Source organism: Parasteatoda tepidariorum, chromosome 7 (genome assembly GCF_043381705.1).
Source record: "Parasteatoda tepidariorum isolate YZ-2023 chromosome 7, CAS_Ptep_4.0, whole genome shotgun sequence".
Lineage (NCBI taxonomy): Eukaryota > Metazoa > Arthropoda > Arachnida > Araneae > Theridiidae > Parasteatoda > Parasteatoda tepidariorum.
This window is the reverse complement of record NC_092210.1, coordinates 24,723,171-24,738,186: the sequence shown is the minus strand read 5'-3', so window position 1 is coordinate 24,738,186 and position 15,016 is coordinate 24,723,171. Positions and strand designations below refer to the sequence as shown.

The following is a 15,016-nucleotide window of genomic DNA, read 5'->3' as shown; positions in this document are numbered from 1 at the left end:
TTCAATCACAGAAAACTGACAAGGGTTATTAAAAATAATTTATTTTGCAGCCATCAGACTTGAAGGATTGTCTGTAAATTGAAGTTTCACTCTGGGTTGGTTAGAAATTAGATAAAAAATATGTCAGTGGCACCTAATAAATTTTTCTTAATTGGAAGGCTCTGCTTAGGTGCAATTTTTAAAATTTATATTACGCTTAGGTATACCAGTTTTTACAGATGGTCTTCGCATAAAGAAAAGCAGAAAAAATCAATCATTTACAGCAGAAAAAGAAAATCTGATTGCGAAATTCTTTGTTAACAGCATTGACAAGAAAAATTATTTTTTTAACAATTAAGGAACTTTCTAATTTGTTAAAAATAATTTTCATGTATAATTAAATTTATGAAATCAATGAAAAAAATTTTTCATTTAAATAATCTGAATTAAAATTTGTTTCTCTCTGCCAAGCAATGTAATCACCTAATAAACATATCAAATTTGCATAGAAGAAAAATTGCTTAACTTCCCCTAGTTACTGGGTGTGAAGATACCAGTCTCAGGGAAGGACAAAACTGGAAGTCATTGCCGTTTAAAATTAATTTAGTGCAAGATTAGGATCATGAAACACAAATTTTTAGGAATGTCTACATTAAAAGTGACGACTGGCTGTAAAAATCCGGTCACAGAATAAATATTCATTGATGTAGTTAGGTGACAAAAGTGATGATCCAATGTAAGATTATGGTTGTCAAATTGAAATTTTTAGGTACAAGATACAACTAATGACAGCTAATTTCAAGCCATGCTTTCAGTGTATATGTTTTTGGAGTAAACATATTAACAAAACTATTGATCATTTTTCGTTAATGTGGGCCATTTTTTTTCTAGGGAACAAAGAGTGACACACTTTTGTATATTTGTACTTGTTGGAATATCAGTTTTCTTAACAAAAGTTCTGCAGGTAATATAAATAATTTATTTTTTTAATTTTTGGCTTCAAACTTCTTTATGATATTAATTATTTTTGAATAGGTATAACTCATATAAGGATTATTACACTAAATGATTGAAGAATTCTAGTTTTTTATATTTTTTTCTTTTAACAGGGCACAATTCAAGTCTTAACTGAGCAGCCCCAGTTAAGCATCCTATTAAAATGTTACATATCTTTTCCTTGACTTCTTTTTTTTCAATCTGCGCATTGTAATAGAGGGCATTGTTTTCTTTAGTTTTAAGTGTTTCCTTTTCATTCGGTTTGCTTATGAAATCGCTGTTTGACCTGGTTAAAGTGAGTTTTCATTTTCTGATGATTTTGTTGGAGTTTCTTTTCTAAATTGGTTCTTTGTATTTCATGTTTTTTCCTTGACTTCTATACAAAACCTTTGGGGTACTGAAGGAGTTACTTTAGCCTTTTTTTTTCTCCCTCAATGGAAAAGGTTTTGTTTTATGGCTACCGGGGCCGGTACCCCCTGAAGATGTCTGCTTCGGTGGTCATATTTTTATTTCCTTCGTTTCCTTTATTACTACATTTATCTTTTTTTTTTAAATTTCTGCTGCTTTTAAGCGCGTTTTATCTATTTAGAATTTTAAAAAATTTTTGTTTAGTATCATGTAAGGTTATTAGGATAAGAATGAATGAGTTTACCGTAATTAATAAGCTTGAGCCGCGATGGCTCAGGGGATAGAGCGTTCACCTTCCAGTGAGGTGAACTGGGGTTCGATCCTGGCGATAGTTGGTAGATACGAATTCCGCATCCAGCTTGCACAGACCACAGTGCTGACGTGAAATATCCTCAGTGGTAGACAGATCATGGGTTAGAATCCCCTTGCCGTCAGGCTAACCGTGGGAGGTTCTCGTGGTTTTCCTCTTCATGTATGTCAAATGCGGGTTAGTTTCATAAAAAAAGTCCTCCAGGAAGGCAAATTTCTCCCAATACTTGATCCAGGAGCTCCCTTGTCTTTTGGATTGAGTTCAAAATTACAAGGCTACGGAGTTGAACATTAGTAGTCGTAAACCCAAAATAGGGTCGGCTGTTCAACGACGAATATAAAATAAAAATTAACAAGCTATGATGTTTCTTAGTTTTCGGCTTGTATGATATAAAATAAAAATTAACAAGCTTTGATGTTTCTTAGTTTTCGGCTTGTATGAATATAAATATTTAACAAAGGACAATCATAATTGTCATGGTCTTTACTTGCTTTTTACCCATTTTTTAAATTTCTACTCTAAATTTAAATTTCTAGTTGTTTGCTAGTTGCTTATAGCAGCAACTAGTAAATTTAAGGTTAGAAAAAGAAATAAAACAAAGACCTGCATTGCCAGCTGAAGTAACGAAATTAAACTGAGCAAGAAATTAAGTCTGATTAAAAAATGAAAAGAAATGATTTTATTAAAGCAACCCTATTGAGGAATTAGTAGAAATGTCATTCACAGATTCAAAAAGAACACAGTGAAGTAATAATTTTTTCTTCTTATTTATGATTCAAACATGAAACAAGACAAAGAATAAAGTTATGCATTGCAAAGTCAGTCAGGAAATATTCTCCTTTATTTTAAAATCCATCTTTTGTTCCAATAAATTTTTTTTATATAATATAAAGGAGAGCACAAATATAAAACCGAATATATATATATATTTTTAACTACATATTATAGCAAGTCAAGATATTTCATACATTGAGTAATGCATGCAAAATGGGAAAAAAAAGTGGAAATTTTTTTTTAAATTGAATGACGATTTTTTAAATGAAATTGTTTGTCCAAGCTTGAAAATATTGATGACAATATTTATAATTTTTCTTTTTGAGAAAGGTTTCCATGGCTAAGTCATTAGGACCATATGTTCTCAATCTGTATTACATCTTAAGAACAGTGAATTAATGTTTAGAAAGTACCTATTTCATACATTCTTTGGTTCTTTTTCAATAAATCTTTGGTTGCAAGGCAGCGGGTTACACATTATCGGGCTGTCTTTGGCTCCTGGCCCCACAGGTTTTGCTCCATTATGGTAAGTGATTTTTTCCAGGCCTGCAACTGCAATAAATTGCATTAAAAAAAAATTTTAATTAGGATTTTTTCTTCCTTTGGAATTTTGTGCTTTTTTTTCCTCTTGAATTCTATAATATAAGAAAATTTGAAATACTATTTTAGAAAGAGGAGGGGAGGACGAAATTTAAGGAAAAAGTTGTGTATTCAATAATAAAATTTTTCAGGAGTGATAAACTAAAGCTCTACCCAACTATCAGCTTTGTATGATAAGTTAATAGTTATTGTGTTGATTAAAATAAACTGTTGCTGATTACTTGTGTATTTATTTTCTAGCTGATTCCAATGCCTGTGTTTTATGGAATTTTCTTGTTTATGGGTGTAACCTCTTTAAATGGTTTACAGGTAAAAATTTTTGCTGAAACAAATTATGATGATTTACTTACAAGGATGAATTATTATATGATTTTGCTTTTCTAGTTTGTTGATAGAATCCAATTATTCTTGATGCCAGAAAAATATCAGCCTGACTACAGCTATGTACGCTTTGCTCCTATAAGACTTATTGCAGCTTACACTGTCCTGCAGTTTTTACTCTGTGTTATCCTGTTTACTTGTAAATTGTTTAGATATACTGCATTTGCTTTTCCAGTTTTGGTAAGTTTTAAATTTTTCATAATCACATCAAATTTCTGTTATATTTTTGCACTTTTTTAAAGCTTTTTTTTTTAAAAAAAAATTAGTTGATTAAATGTAATAAAGGAATATGATTGCTATTGATGCCAGGAAAAATATTCAACTATGATTATCTTATTTACATGCTTATTAATTAGCATTTTAGATTTTAGTCTTACAAAACTCATACCTAGTGATGTGTTTTTTTCTCTCATTTTATTTCTTTCTTTTAACAATTATTCATGTGTCAGGGTGCGTACAGACTCCTTATACTCCTTAGAAACTCCTTGGAAATAAAAATGTCTCCAAGGAGTACTTGGAACTACTTAGATTTCCAAATTAGTCCTTAGAAACTCCTTGATTATTGCTTTGCATAGATGAACTTACTAAGTCCGCTGATGAATTTGCTGTCTAAGCTGGGAAACTAAATGATATGCAGTGGTGCAAGTGCTGCGCCGATCCGCGCCAATTGTGGAAACCTGCTCCTACATGCTCCAAATTGAAGTAGTTGGCTTAAATTGCTCCAAAAAGGATATTTTTCCCTGGGTATCGTGAAGTCACAATTTTGCGGCAACCAAGCTACTGCTCTGGATTCAGTGGGAAGGATTCTCGCACTTTCATGTGCAACTCTGCTTTATTTTGCAAGATATTCTGATTTTCAGGCTTCATTTTCCACTCTCTGAAATGGAATCGAAACTTCTCTCGAATTTTCGGGGACCAACTAAACATTGCCAAATTTTAATAGCAAGATAAAATTTTATTTCTCTTGTTAATTTCATAGTCATAAGTGCTATCAACTTCGTCAATGGCAAGCTAATGGCCTTCTTGCGCTATTTTATTTATAGATTAGTACCATGATTTTTGAATTAATTTGAGGGACCATGCACTAAGTACATATTTTCATGTTGATCCTCGGAGTAGTCAAGAATCACTAAGCTTCATAACCTCAAAATTTCCATCTCCCCTTTATTCATTTAATTTAATAAAGATAAAAATTAATTGAGTTTCTTAAACGTAATTTTTTATCTGAGGGACCATCCACTAATTGCATATTGTATTTAAACATTGATTTTGCTTAATTGATTTTTTTTAAAAATAATATTTTTCTGTTTTTTACTTATTGCATTTTATTATTGTATTATTACTTTCAAAATTTTCGTTGCTCTTAATTTGTTCAAGGAAAAAACTTAATAATATTTAGAGGCAAGCATGAAGAGAGGGACTGGGCTTTCAATATTTTAAATGCAGCAAAAAATCTTATGATTTTCAGATTTGTCATTCAAAAATACTTTAATTCAACTCTTAATGATTTAAAAATGATCTTTGATTTAAAACAATTGATATAAAAAATTTTAATTATCACAGATTTGTGAAATATTATGAGTGTAGGGACAATATAATAATTTACTTCTGACAAATTTTTTTTAGCTCCAATACTCATTCAATTTGCATTTAAAAAAATTTTTTTTTTTTTAATCATTTCATTAATGAAATACTGTACTAGGTAACCAATTTTAATAAAAATTTATAATGAGCCATTCACTAATTTACATTTGTAATAAAAATTTATTAAAGTTTTCTTAATTTGTTTAATTCTTTACATATTTTTATGAATTCAGTATGATCAATATTAATCTTGTTAATGTTTTGTTGAATATGCTATTACCAATAACATTTATTAAAATTTTACAGAAAAATACACTCGATAACCTTAAATAATAGTTAAATTAATTAGAGTCTTGAATTAGGTACCTTTTACAGAATTAAATAAAGTAATTATTAATTTAGAAAATAGTATGAGCCACGCAATATTGAATTTATTTAAATTGCTTTTGCCAAAAGATCTTTTTTTTAAAGAAATATATTGGCTATATTAAATTAAATTATATATAATTCTTTTTATTACATATGCTCCAAATCTTCGTTTCGCTGCTCCAAAATTGCTTTTTTGTTGCTCTAAAGCCATTTTTAGCCACTTGCACCACTGGATATGACTTAGCTGTCAAAATCTAGCAGTTTAAGAAAACTTTTAAAAGAATAAAAGTTGAATTGCAAGAGTTAGAAGAAGAAAAATATCAGCAAATAATTTTACATGTTACAAGCAAACTTAATTAATAATTTGCTGTAATTTTTTTTTGTATAAAATGCCTTAGATTTTCTTATGTATTCAAATTTAAAAATATAAGATTGGTAGGTTTTTATGTCAATCTTTAACATCTGTACTTTAACAAGATTTATTAAAATATTTGAAATTAGAAAATGCATTTATGTGTCAAAGTGATTACTTAATTTATTTTTCTTGATGAAGTTTGACAAAGTCAAAATTTATTTCAAAAGGGATAGAAATTAAATTCAAAATATACATTTTTGCAAATTCCTTATAATAACTGCTTTTAATTTTTAAAAAAGACTATCTTTTACACAAAGTTTTTAAATTTTTGATAAGTCCTTAAAATTTTGGACTCCTTGGATACTCCTTGGATTTCTTCTTCTGATCTCTGTATGAACCCTTGTGTAGTGCACAAAAAAAATGACCAGCTCGAATAACTTTTTATCTAATGATCGAATTTTCTTGTTCTAGGACGCAATCTTAATGGTTTGAGTGATTGACCTTAAGTATACTAATTAATTAGTGCCCATGATATTTTGAGCTATGAAATCAGACGCAAAAACATAATTTTTATTTTAATAAACAAACCCTTTTTTGATGGATTCAGATTTCTTGCCTCCAAAATGTAGTGGGTTCCCGAAGTCTGGGAAATATGGTTCCAATAGCTTGATCAGTAGAGCGATCCAAAGTTTGGACCCCCTTAATGTATGTAACTGTATGTGTTTTTCACCATATTTGAGAACTTTTTGAACAAATTGAAACATTTTTGCACACAATTATAAAATTGGTTTATCGAAAGATAATTCAGTGCAAAATATAACTTTTAGTAAATGTTTATTAGCCAGGGCCAAAGGAAAAGAGGAAGGCCGGTCAAAAGATAGTTTGACGAGGTGGAAAAAGACCTTAAGACTCTAAAAGTCCGAAACTGAAACAAAGAGCTAGAGACAGGCGACTTTGGAGGAAAATTGTTAGTGAGGCCATGGTCCAACATGGACTGTAATGCCAGGGAGTTAGTTAGTTAAAATGTTTATTATTTGTAATAATTTTATTTAATAATGGCCAAAAATATTTGAATTGTAAGGTGCATAAATTTTTACATTATTTCAAAGAATGTTATTTTACATTGGAAAATACAAAATTTAGGCAAGATTAATAGATTCCTAAAAAGTCAAATTTTGAAGAAGAAAAAAATATTTTTAAAAAAAGGTTATGTTTATTCATAGAAAGTATGTTTTTGTGTTTCATTTCCCAACTTACAGTATCATCATTTAGTTAGTACTAATTAGTTAGCATATTTAAAGACACCACCTTGAACCATTAAAATTGAGTCCTAGACCGTGAAGATCCGATTATTAGATCAGAAGTTATTTGGCTGGGCCCTCCCCCCCCCCATAATGTACGTATGATATGTGCTCTGTTTTACACTTTCCTGGCAGCTTTTCTTTGTAAATAGATTAAAAATACTGCATTTGCTTTACCGCTCTGGAGGGACATTAAATTTATTTTCAATATTTTAGAAAATTTATAAAAATTAAGCTATAAAATTGCAATAATGATGTAAAATAAAATTTTATATAAGTTTATTAAATTATGACTGACACCTTCATATTATTTATTTCTTTGAAGGAATGTAAAAATTAAATATGTACATATATTTTGAAAAGTTTTGCTATGCATGTTTTGTTTGAGATTCTAGTTTATTTTATTATTATCTAATTATTTATTATCATAAAAAAAATCTGTATGGTTTGTAATAAAGCTTAATAATTTAGTTTACCTTTGTGTTTACCTTTAAATTGTCTTATTCCTTTTGCATTTCGTATTGTCATACATTTTTATTTTATTAAAATATCTATAAAATGTGTTTTAAAGAACTTATAATATAAAAATTTAATTACTTAATCATAATAAACAACTTTAATAAGATCAAATTACATAAGATAGCATTAAAAAAAATTAATATAATTTTCAGTCTCTCCATCAGTTTGTGTGTTAGCAAAATTGGATCAATTTGATAAAATCATAACTTATGTTTCCGTACTAAGGTTTCAGCTTATTAAATATTTTTGAATTATATTTCAGAGTTAGATTAATTTTTTTGATAAGTAAAGAATAAAAATTATATACTCTTTCTCAATCTGTATTATTTTCCCAAACTTTTAATTTATAAACTGTATAAAGTTTATAATAATAAATAATTTATTATAATTTATAATAAGTAATTAAAATTTATAATAAGTAATTAAAATTTATAATAAGTAATTATAATTTATAATAAGTGGTTAAATAATAAATTACTGTAGGCTGTTATTTATATCTGTATGTGAATTAACCGTGGGATCACTTAGAAGACCTGCTCAATTTGAATGGAAAATTCTCACCTGAATTTGAATTTGTCATTATTTATTTCCCCCCTCTTAGTTGATACTTTCCACTATGTTTAAAAAGTTAGTTTTTTATTTAATTTTTAAAGACTTTTTGTATTTTTTTGTAGCTTGTAGCTGTTATTTTTTGTAGAAAAGGACTTAGTTATGTGTATGATAAGAGACAATTGAAGCTATTAGATGATGAGATGCCAGAAAGGTCTATCTTCAAGAAAAATGATAGCTCAATTAGCCAGGTATATTATTTGTAATGTTTGGAAAAAATTTAAAATATAATGTATTTCCATTGCTTAAGCAAAAAAATTTTATTTTAAAGCACTCTTTGTTAGAGTGTTTTTAGATAAGTAATATTATTAGGAATCCATCTGCCTATTTTGTCATCTCTTACATTGCTGAGATATTAAGTCACGGTTGAATTCTATTATGTTGTAAAAATTTATTAAATAAAAGTGACCAGCAGGCAAAAGTTTTCCTTATTTAAAAATAAAGCATTAATTGCAGATGGATGTATAATTTTGTTTTAATCTAAGTATTTGTATTGCTCTGTTGTCCTAAATAATAAGTGCCAATAAAGTCATTTATTTATGCTTTAAGTATTAAAATACATAGCAATGAACTTGATCAGCAATTTTTTTTTTTTGCTACTGTGATCCAATTTTTGTCCCAATACTGCATGGAGTGTGAAACAGCATTGATTGAGAGGCAAACGATAAAATTAATGTCACTAATTGATATAAATTTGTTAAAATCCCGGCTATATTTATATTTACAGTAGAACCTTAGATCGTTTCTCAAGGAACCATTCATTACAAACCATAGATACGAGAAAAGTTTCACATGTATCAACTTAAAATATCAAAAAATGACTAGAAAATCTATGAAAATTAATAAATTTACATTAAATAATAAAAAAAAATTGAAAAAAATTACTTACTTCTTGCAAAAGAAGGATAAATATATTTATTTATTTAAAATATTCGGAAATTTTGGTTTTCTTTCTTCTTGGTGCAATCAATAAATTTTCGACATTTGTTGTAGATTTCTGTTCATTTGTAGAAAGTCCGTGTGAATACAAAAAGTTCCTCGTGGTTTTAAAGTCTTCGAGACCTTTTGGAAATATCTAATTAATTGCGTTAGGTTTGTTCTCTATCAGTGTCACTTAGTACTTCTTTAACTTCTGCAACCATATCTTGAACCAACAACACCGCAAGTTTCGACATTTTTATTAACTGATACATAAACATCAAACCTGTTGTTTCCCACGTTTTTCCCAATCTGTAACAAATCATCATTTTCTTCATTATCAGCCACAAGCGCTGTTATTTTTCCCCCTCAAAACAAATAAACTTCCAAAGTTTTTCCCCCAATGTTGGTAGCTTTTCTAAACGAGATAGAATTGAAAATCTGCTCATTTCTAAACGATCTAAGAGGGTATTATTAACATTTCAGGAATAGCATTTATGATGAGGACCATTTAAACGATGCAGTACATACAGAAAAACAAAAGATGTGAGATCAGTGGATCAAGGTTCAACTATATTAAAATACGTAGCACTAAATTTGAGCAACAAAACTTTTTTTTTATTTTCATCATATTATTCACAGTCATCCAGTTTTTGTGTCAAAACTACGTGAAGTTTGAAACAACATTGATTGAGGAGCAAGAGATGAAGTAAATGTCACTAGTACAGTATAAGTTGATTGATATAAATTTCTGGCTAAGAGATACTTAGTTTTATATCATCTTTAAAATATAGACTTTGTACTTGTTCACTTATAGTTGTCCACCTGTTCGCGCAATAAAAAAAAGGGAAAAGATATAAATTTAAGTTATTTAACATCATCTTAAATTTCCACTAAGATACTGTATTATTTTTTACTTAAGTTCTTATATACATGTTTTTAAATTAACTTTTTTCTTATTATATGCTGCATTTAGTTGAAAATTTTTTATGGTTACTTTTTAACATATTGTAATTTAACACTTGTGTTTATTCATTCACTTGTTTTGTTAAAATTAAATAAGTTCTAGACAACTAAACATAATTTTTGCTTTTCTATAACTCATCATTCAACTCACAGACATATTAAAAACCTGCTTCTTTTTATATTTAGTATTCAAAGTTTCTAAATTAAATAAATTTAGAATCTTTGCAAATAATTTTAAGTATTTATCCAAATAACTAAACTTATTTAGTGTTATTCAGTAGCTAATCATTCGACTCACAGACGATGAATTAAAAACTGCTTTTATATTTTCTTTATTGACGTCAAACAGGTTTAGTTGGAGTGAAATACTTTAAATTTTTATTGATATATAGAAAAATGATAAAATTTTATGTTTGCAATCAGGTATTAAAGTTCTATAATAGCAACTAGACGTCACAAAGCTATAAAAATCAGGAGTCTATTTGATTAATGTTTTGATATCTAGAGTTTATTATAAAATTTTTAAGTGTCATAACCTTAAAATTGTTTTTTTCTGCCAGAATGTAACTTTTGGTGAGTTCTGGACACTTCTTGAAAATGTTTATCAAAGTCTAGAAAAAAATCCATGTATATCCATGGTCTATTATTTGCCAAACTTTCTATTATTTGTGATTATTCTTTATTGTGGTCTATTATTTGTGATATGGTATAGGGTTCTTGGACCAAAAAAAAAAATTAACATTTAAATATTTTGCCTGATTGATAGTGTGCCTTCTTTACAGAGTGAGCATTCAGAAAAAGAAAAATCCCAAGAAAATGTTGTAAAAAGTCGACAAAATAGCCATGCTAATATTAATATTTCTGAAGTCCTGATGCAGAGCAGTATTTGGAAATGTATAGATCAACAATCCCAGAAAACATCAAAAAACTTCAAACAAGTTGTGAAATGGTCAGTAGATTTTTATTATACTATTTATACATAATTGTTTTCTGTTTTATGCAGATTTGCAAGATACTTTGTCTGTTTTTGTATTGTTACTGTTAATTTTAGAGTACTTGAAAAACACTTATAGCCAGAAATAATATTTTATTGCATCATATTTTGTCTTAAACTTTTCGAACCAAAAATTAAAGAAAACCAATATTTATGACCACGAAATATTCCTTTTTAGATAGTTTAAGTTTATCTATAGTCTTATTGGATTAAAACTTTATAATACATGAGATATTGAAGGATAATGATGGAAATCATAACACCTTTTCAAATGTAATAAAAGTCATTCCAAATTTGTGATAAAGCTGGTTGATTTAATTTATCTTTAATTTTTAAACAGTAAAAAAAAAGGATTTCATAATTAATTCAACTACATATTCTACAATTCTGCTTATAACAAAAAGAATCCTTCTTATTGGCATGCTCCAAGTATGTTTGAAGAAACTTTCTCAGATGGGAGTGAGATCAAAGAAAATATTTTTAAAATCATGTTATATACAAATACACTGCTGGACGATTGCTAAGGACGGATAACACTATCATCCATAGCAACCACAAAATGAAAGGAAGCAAAATGTGGAGAATTAGAATAAGTGTGGGATATAGTAAGAAGAGGTCTGCATGTGCAAATTTTTTTTCCACGTCTGTTCATCACGTGATAGCGCTGATAAGAACTTTAAAGGTTTTGACGCGTGTGGAGAGTTGTTGTTTCAAGTCAAAGTTTTACAGGAAAGATTTAGATGACGAACTTGAAATTTTCGTCATGTCTTCCAGATATCACTTAGATGATTTTAAGCGTAGCCGAATCATTGAAAAGATCGAAGAATAGCAGATGTTGCCAGGGAGTTCAACATCGCTCACAGCGTTGTTTCACGGCTGTGGAAATCATTTAAAACTATTGGAATGTGTAGTAGGCGGCACGGGGGAGGTCGTGTTAGAAGTATGACGCCTGCAGAAGACAGATACATCGTCCTATCAGTGAAAAGGAACAGGAGCACCTCAGCTCAGCAGGTGGCAAATCAGTTTCTTGCTGCCACAGGAAAGCAGATCTCCCGAAAAACGGTTGCCCGACGTTTGAGGGAGGGGAGGAGGACTATACGCCCGCAGACCTGTTGTGTGTGTCTCATTGACCAGACAGCACCGTACTGCCCGTTTGTAATGGTATCGTGAGCATCACAATTGGACTGAACAGGACTGGGCATGCGTACTATTCTCAGATGAGAGTAGGTCCAGTCTGTCGTCGGATTGTAGACGCCAACTGATCTGGCGCAAGAGTGGTGCTGGTTATCATCCAGAAAATATCCAGGAAAGGGACCGATATCCGACATGCAGTGTATGGTGTGGGCCGGCATCATGATCAATGGCCGCGCGCGCCTACATGTGGTTGCGAATGGGACTATGACGGGCCAACGATACATTGATGAAGTTCTACTTCCTCATGTTCGTCTTTTCCATGGTGCTGTCAGTGATAAATTTGTTTTTATGGACGACAACGCAACATGTCATCGAACACTCGCTGTTCAGGATTGTCTAGACAGCGAGGGTATTCAATGCCTCGTATGGCCATCACGTTCTCTAGATCTAAATCCCATTGAAAATGTTTGAGATGCTTTGGGGAGGCAACTTGCTGGTCGAAACTATCCTCCGACAAACAAGAACACCCTCATCCGTGCACTGACAGAGGAATGGGATAAATTGCCTCAACAGCTGCTGGATAATGTTGTGCAAAGTATGATACGACGTGTAGAATGTTGCATCACACTCCATGGTGGACATATCTCGTACTGACACCTTTCTTCAAGTTGCCTGCTGACATTTAGATGCATTGTTCCTTTTTTCCGTACGCAGCATCAAATGAACATTTTTTTTTCTTTCAGATGTTTCATAGCTTTTGTACTTTCCAGAACAATGAATATTCTTTATTCTAATGTTTGAACAGTGTGGCAACTACATTTTATCCTACTAGGCCTCATGTCTCACTTAATGTTATGCTACATTGCAATTTGTGATCTGTCCTTAGCAATTGTCCAGCAGTGTTATATTTTTTACATTTCTGAAAAAAAATTTCTTTTATTTCTCTTACACATCAAATTTTCACCTACAATTTCAATAATTTAATTAAAACACTAAACTAACAATTTTTGTGCCTAAACATTCACAATTATTTTCTTTATTACTTGTGTACTTTCCTTTATTAGTTATGTGTTCTACGTTTCTGCTTACATTCATATTTTAGAGGCATTCAGTTCAAAAATTATCTTTAATATGTAAAAAAGTGAAAAGGCATTAGAAATGTGAAATATATTTTACCTTTGGAGCTAAGAAATATTCTATTTCATTTAAAAATAAAATTTTATTTTTAACAAATGGAAATTTCAAATGCATATTTTGAATGCATATATTTACCAAATCATTGATTTTGAAGCAAAATAGCACAACAAAAAACACAATATATTTTTTTCTTTTCGATTCTCATTTTTTCTGTCCCTTCTTTTTAAATCTAATTCATTAAAAATAAATAGTGTATTAATTTTTATACTATGAGTTTTAAAATGCATGTTTATTGCATCTGAAAAGTAGATTTTAAACAAAAAAAACCAATTATAAATTTTCTGTAACAGCAACAAAAAGAAAAAGCACAGCAAGCGAGATGCATCAAAATTTGAAGATTGCAAGAGGTTATCTGTGATGGAAGAAGAAGGTGATGAAGAATATACCAATTCTGCTACTGACACTCCATCCTCTCCTTTGGCGCCAAACTCTATGAGTGATTCCACTAAAAGCTATACTAACAGGACATTAGTTTGATTGAGATTTCAAGCCAAGAAATTGCCTTTGATATGTTGTGTTCATTGCGGATAATCACCTACAGTGTTCATAATGCATGCTCAAATCTACTTCATAAATTTAAAGGTGCATTATTATTTTTTTAAGCTCCTAATCTCTTTATCATTAAAGATTATTTAGTAATTGTTGGTTGTTTTGATGCATATCCAAACTTTTATACCTGCCAACCTAATTCTCCCTTTTTTTCTTATTATATTGTTGATCTTGTGCTCTTTTTAAGTTTTTGGTTTGAAACAAAAGCTTAGTTATGTTACAAAGCTGATTAAAGAATTAAAGGGTTTGTAGCTTAGAATTAAAGGGTTTGTAGGAAAATAATAGAAAACGCATGTTTAAATGTTTTTTTTTTCCATTTCTAAAATCTCTGCTGTAATCAAGTTTTCCTCCATAGTTTAAGGAAATAATGTTAAATGAAGTTGCAGCAGTGTTTGAATGCCTCGGACATTAGATGCTTCTTAAAAGTCCTTGCATTCTAATTAAAATAAAATTAAAAGCTACTCAATTCCTTATTTCAAATTCTTTTTTCTGGATTATAAGTAGAAATAGTCTGAGTTAAAATTATAACATATATCCAAAAAATAAAGTTTTTTTTTCTTTCATTTACCTGTAAAAAAATATATTTTTATTATAAAAATAGTAATGTATTCAAAATTTTTAGTACCATATATTTCTGAAGGACCATATATTTGTGCGACATTTGCCCTCATCTCAACAGCGATACAGGCACACTTGCAGATTCTTTGTGCCACATATAGAAAGAAGAAATAGCAATTGACACTTTTAAAACTACTTAAAATGAATGAATCTCAAATCCATTTCTTTTTAGTTGGCAGGTATTTAAATAATTATTTATGTTTTGCTTATGTTTGCCAAAAATAGAACAATAATCTAGTTTTGATCTCAGTCTTATCTTAATTTAAGTTTTTTTCCTGTTTAAATGATTTATCACATATCCTTTTAACATTTAATCCTTTTACTTTATATGTTTTTTATGCTTTTGTCTTTGTAAACATTGCATTTTTATTTTTTAAAGGTTAAGGAAATTGTTTTTTAATTTATATATATACATATATATTTAGCTCATTGCTTTAATGCTTAGTTTTGTTTAT

At 29.5% G+C, this 15,016-nt stretch overlaps 1 protein-coding gene across 6 annotated transcripts in view; it reads left to right on the top strand.

Annotated features, from left to right (window-relative positions):
- Positions 1-14,672, top strand: part of LOC107450543 (electroneutral sodium bicarbonate exchanger 1) — a 45,635-nt gene extending 30,963 nt beyond the window's left edge. For all 6 annotated transcript variants that reach the window (XM_071183193.1, XM_071183191.1, XM_043041247.2 and 3 more), the window contains 6 exons: positions 871-943; positions 3,308-3,376; positions 3,452-3,628; positions 8,251-8,376; positions 10,852-11,018; positions 13,685-14,672. In XM_071183193.1, coding sequence (XP_071039294.1) covers positions 871-943; positions 3,308-3,376; positions 3,452-3,628; positions 8,251-8,376; positions 10,852-11,018; positions 13,685-13,871 — 799 coding nt within the window. In that variant the 3' untranslated portion in view covers positions 13,872-14,672. The remainder of the gene's footprint in view (positions 1-870; positions 944-3,307; positions 3,377-3,451; positions 3,629-8,250; positions 8,377-10,851; positions 11,019-13,684) is intronic.
- Positions 14,673-15,016: the final 344 nt, after the last annotated feature.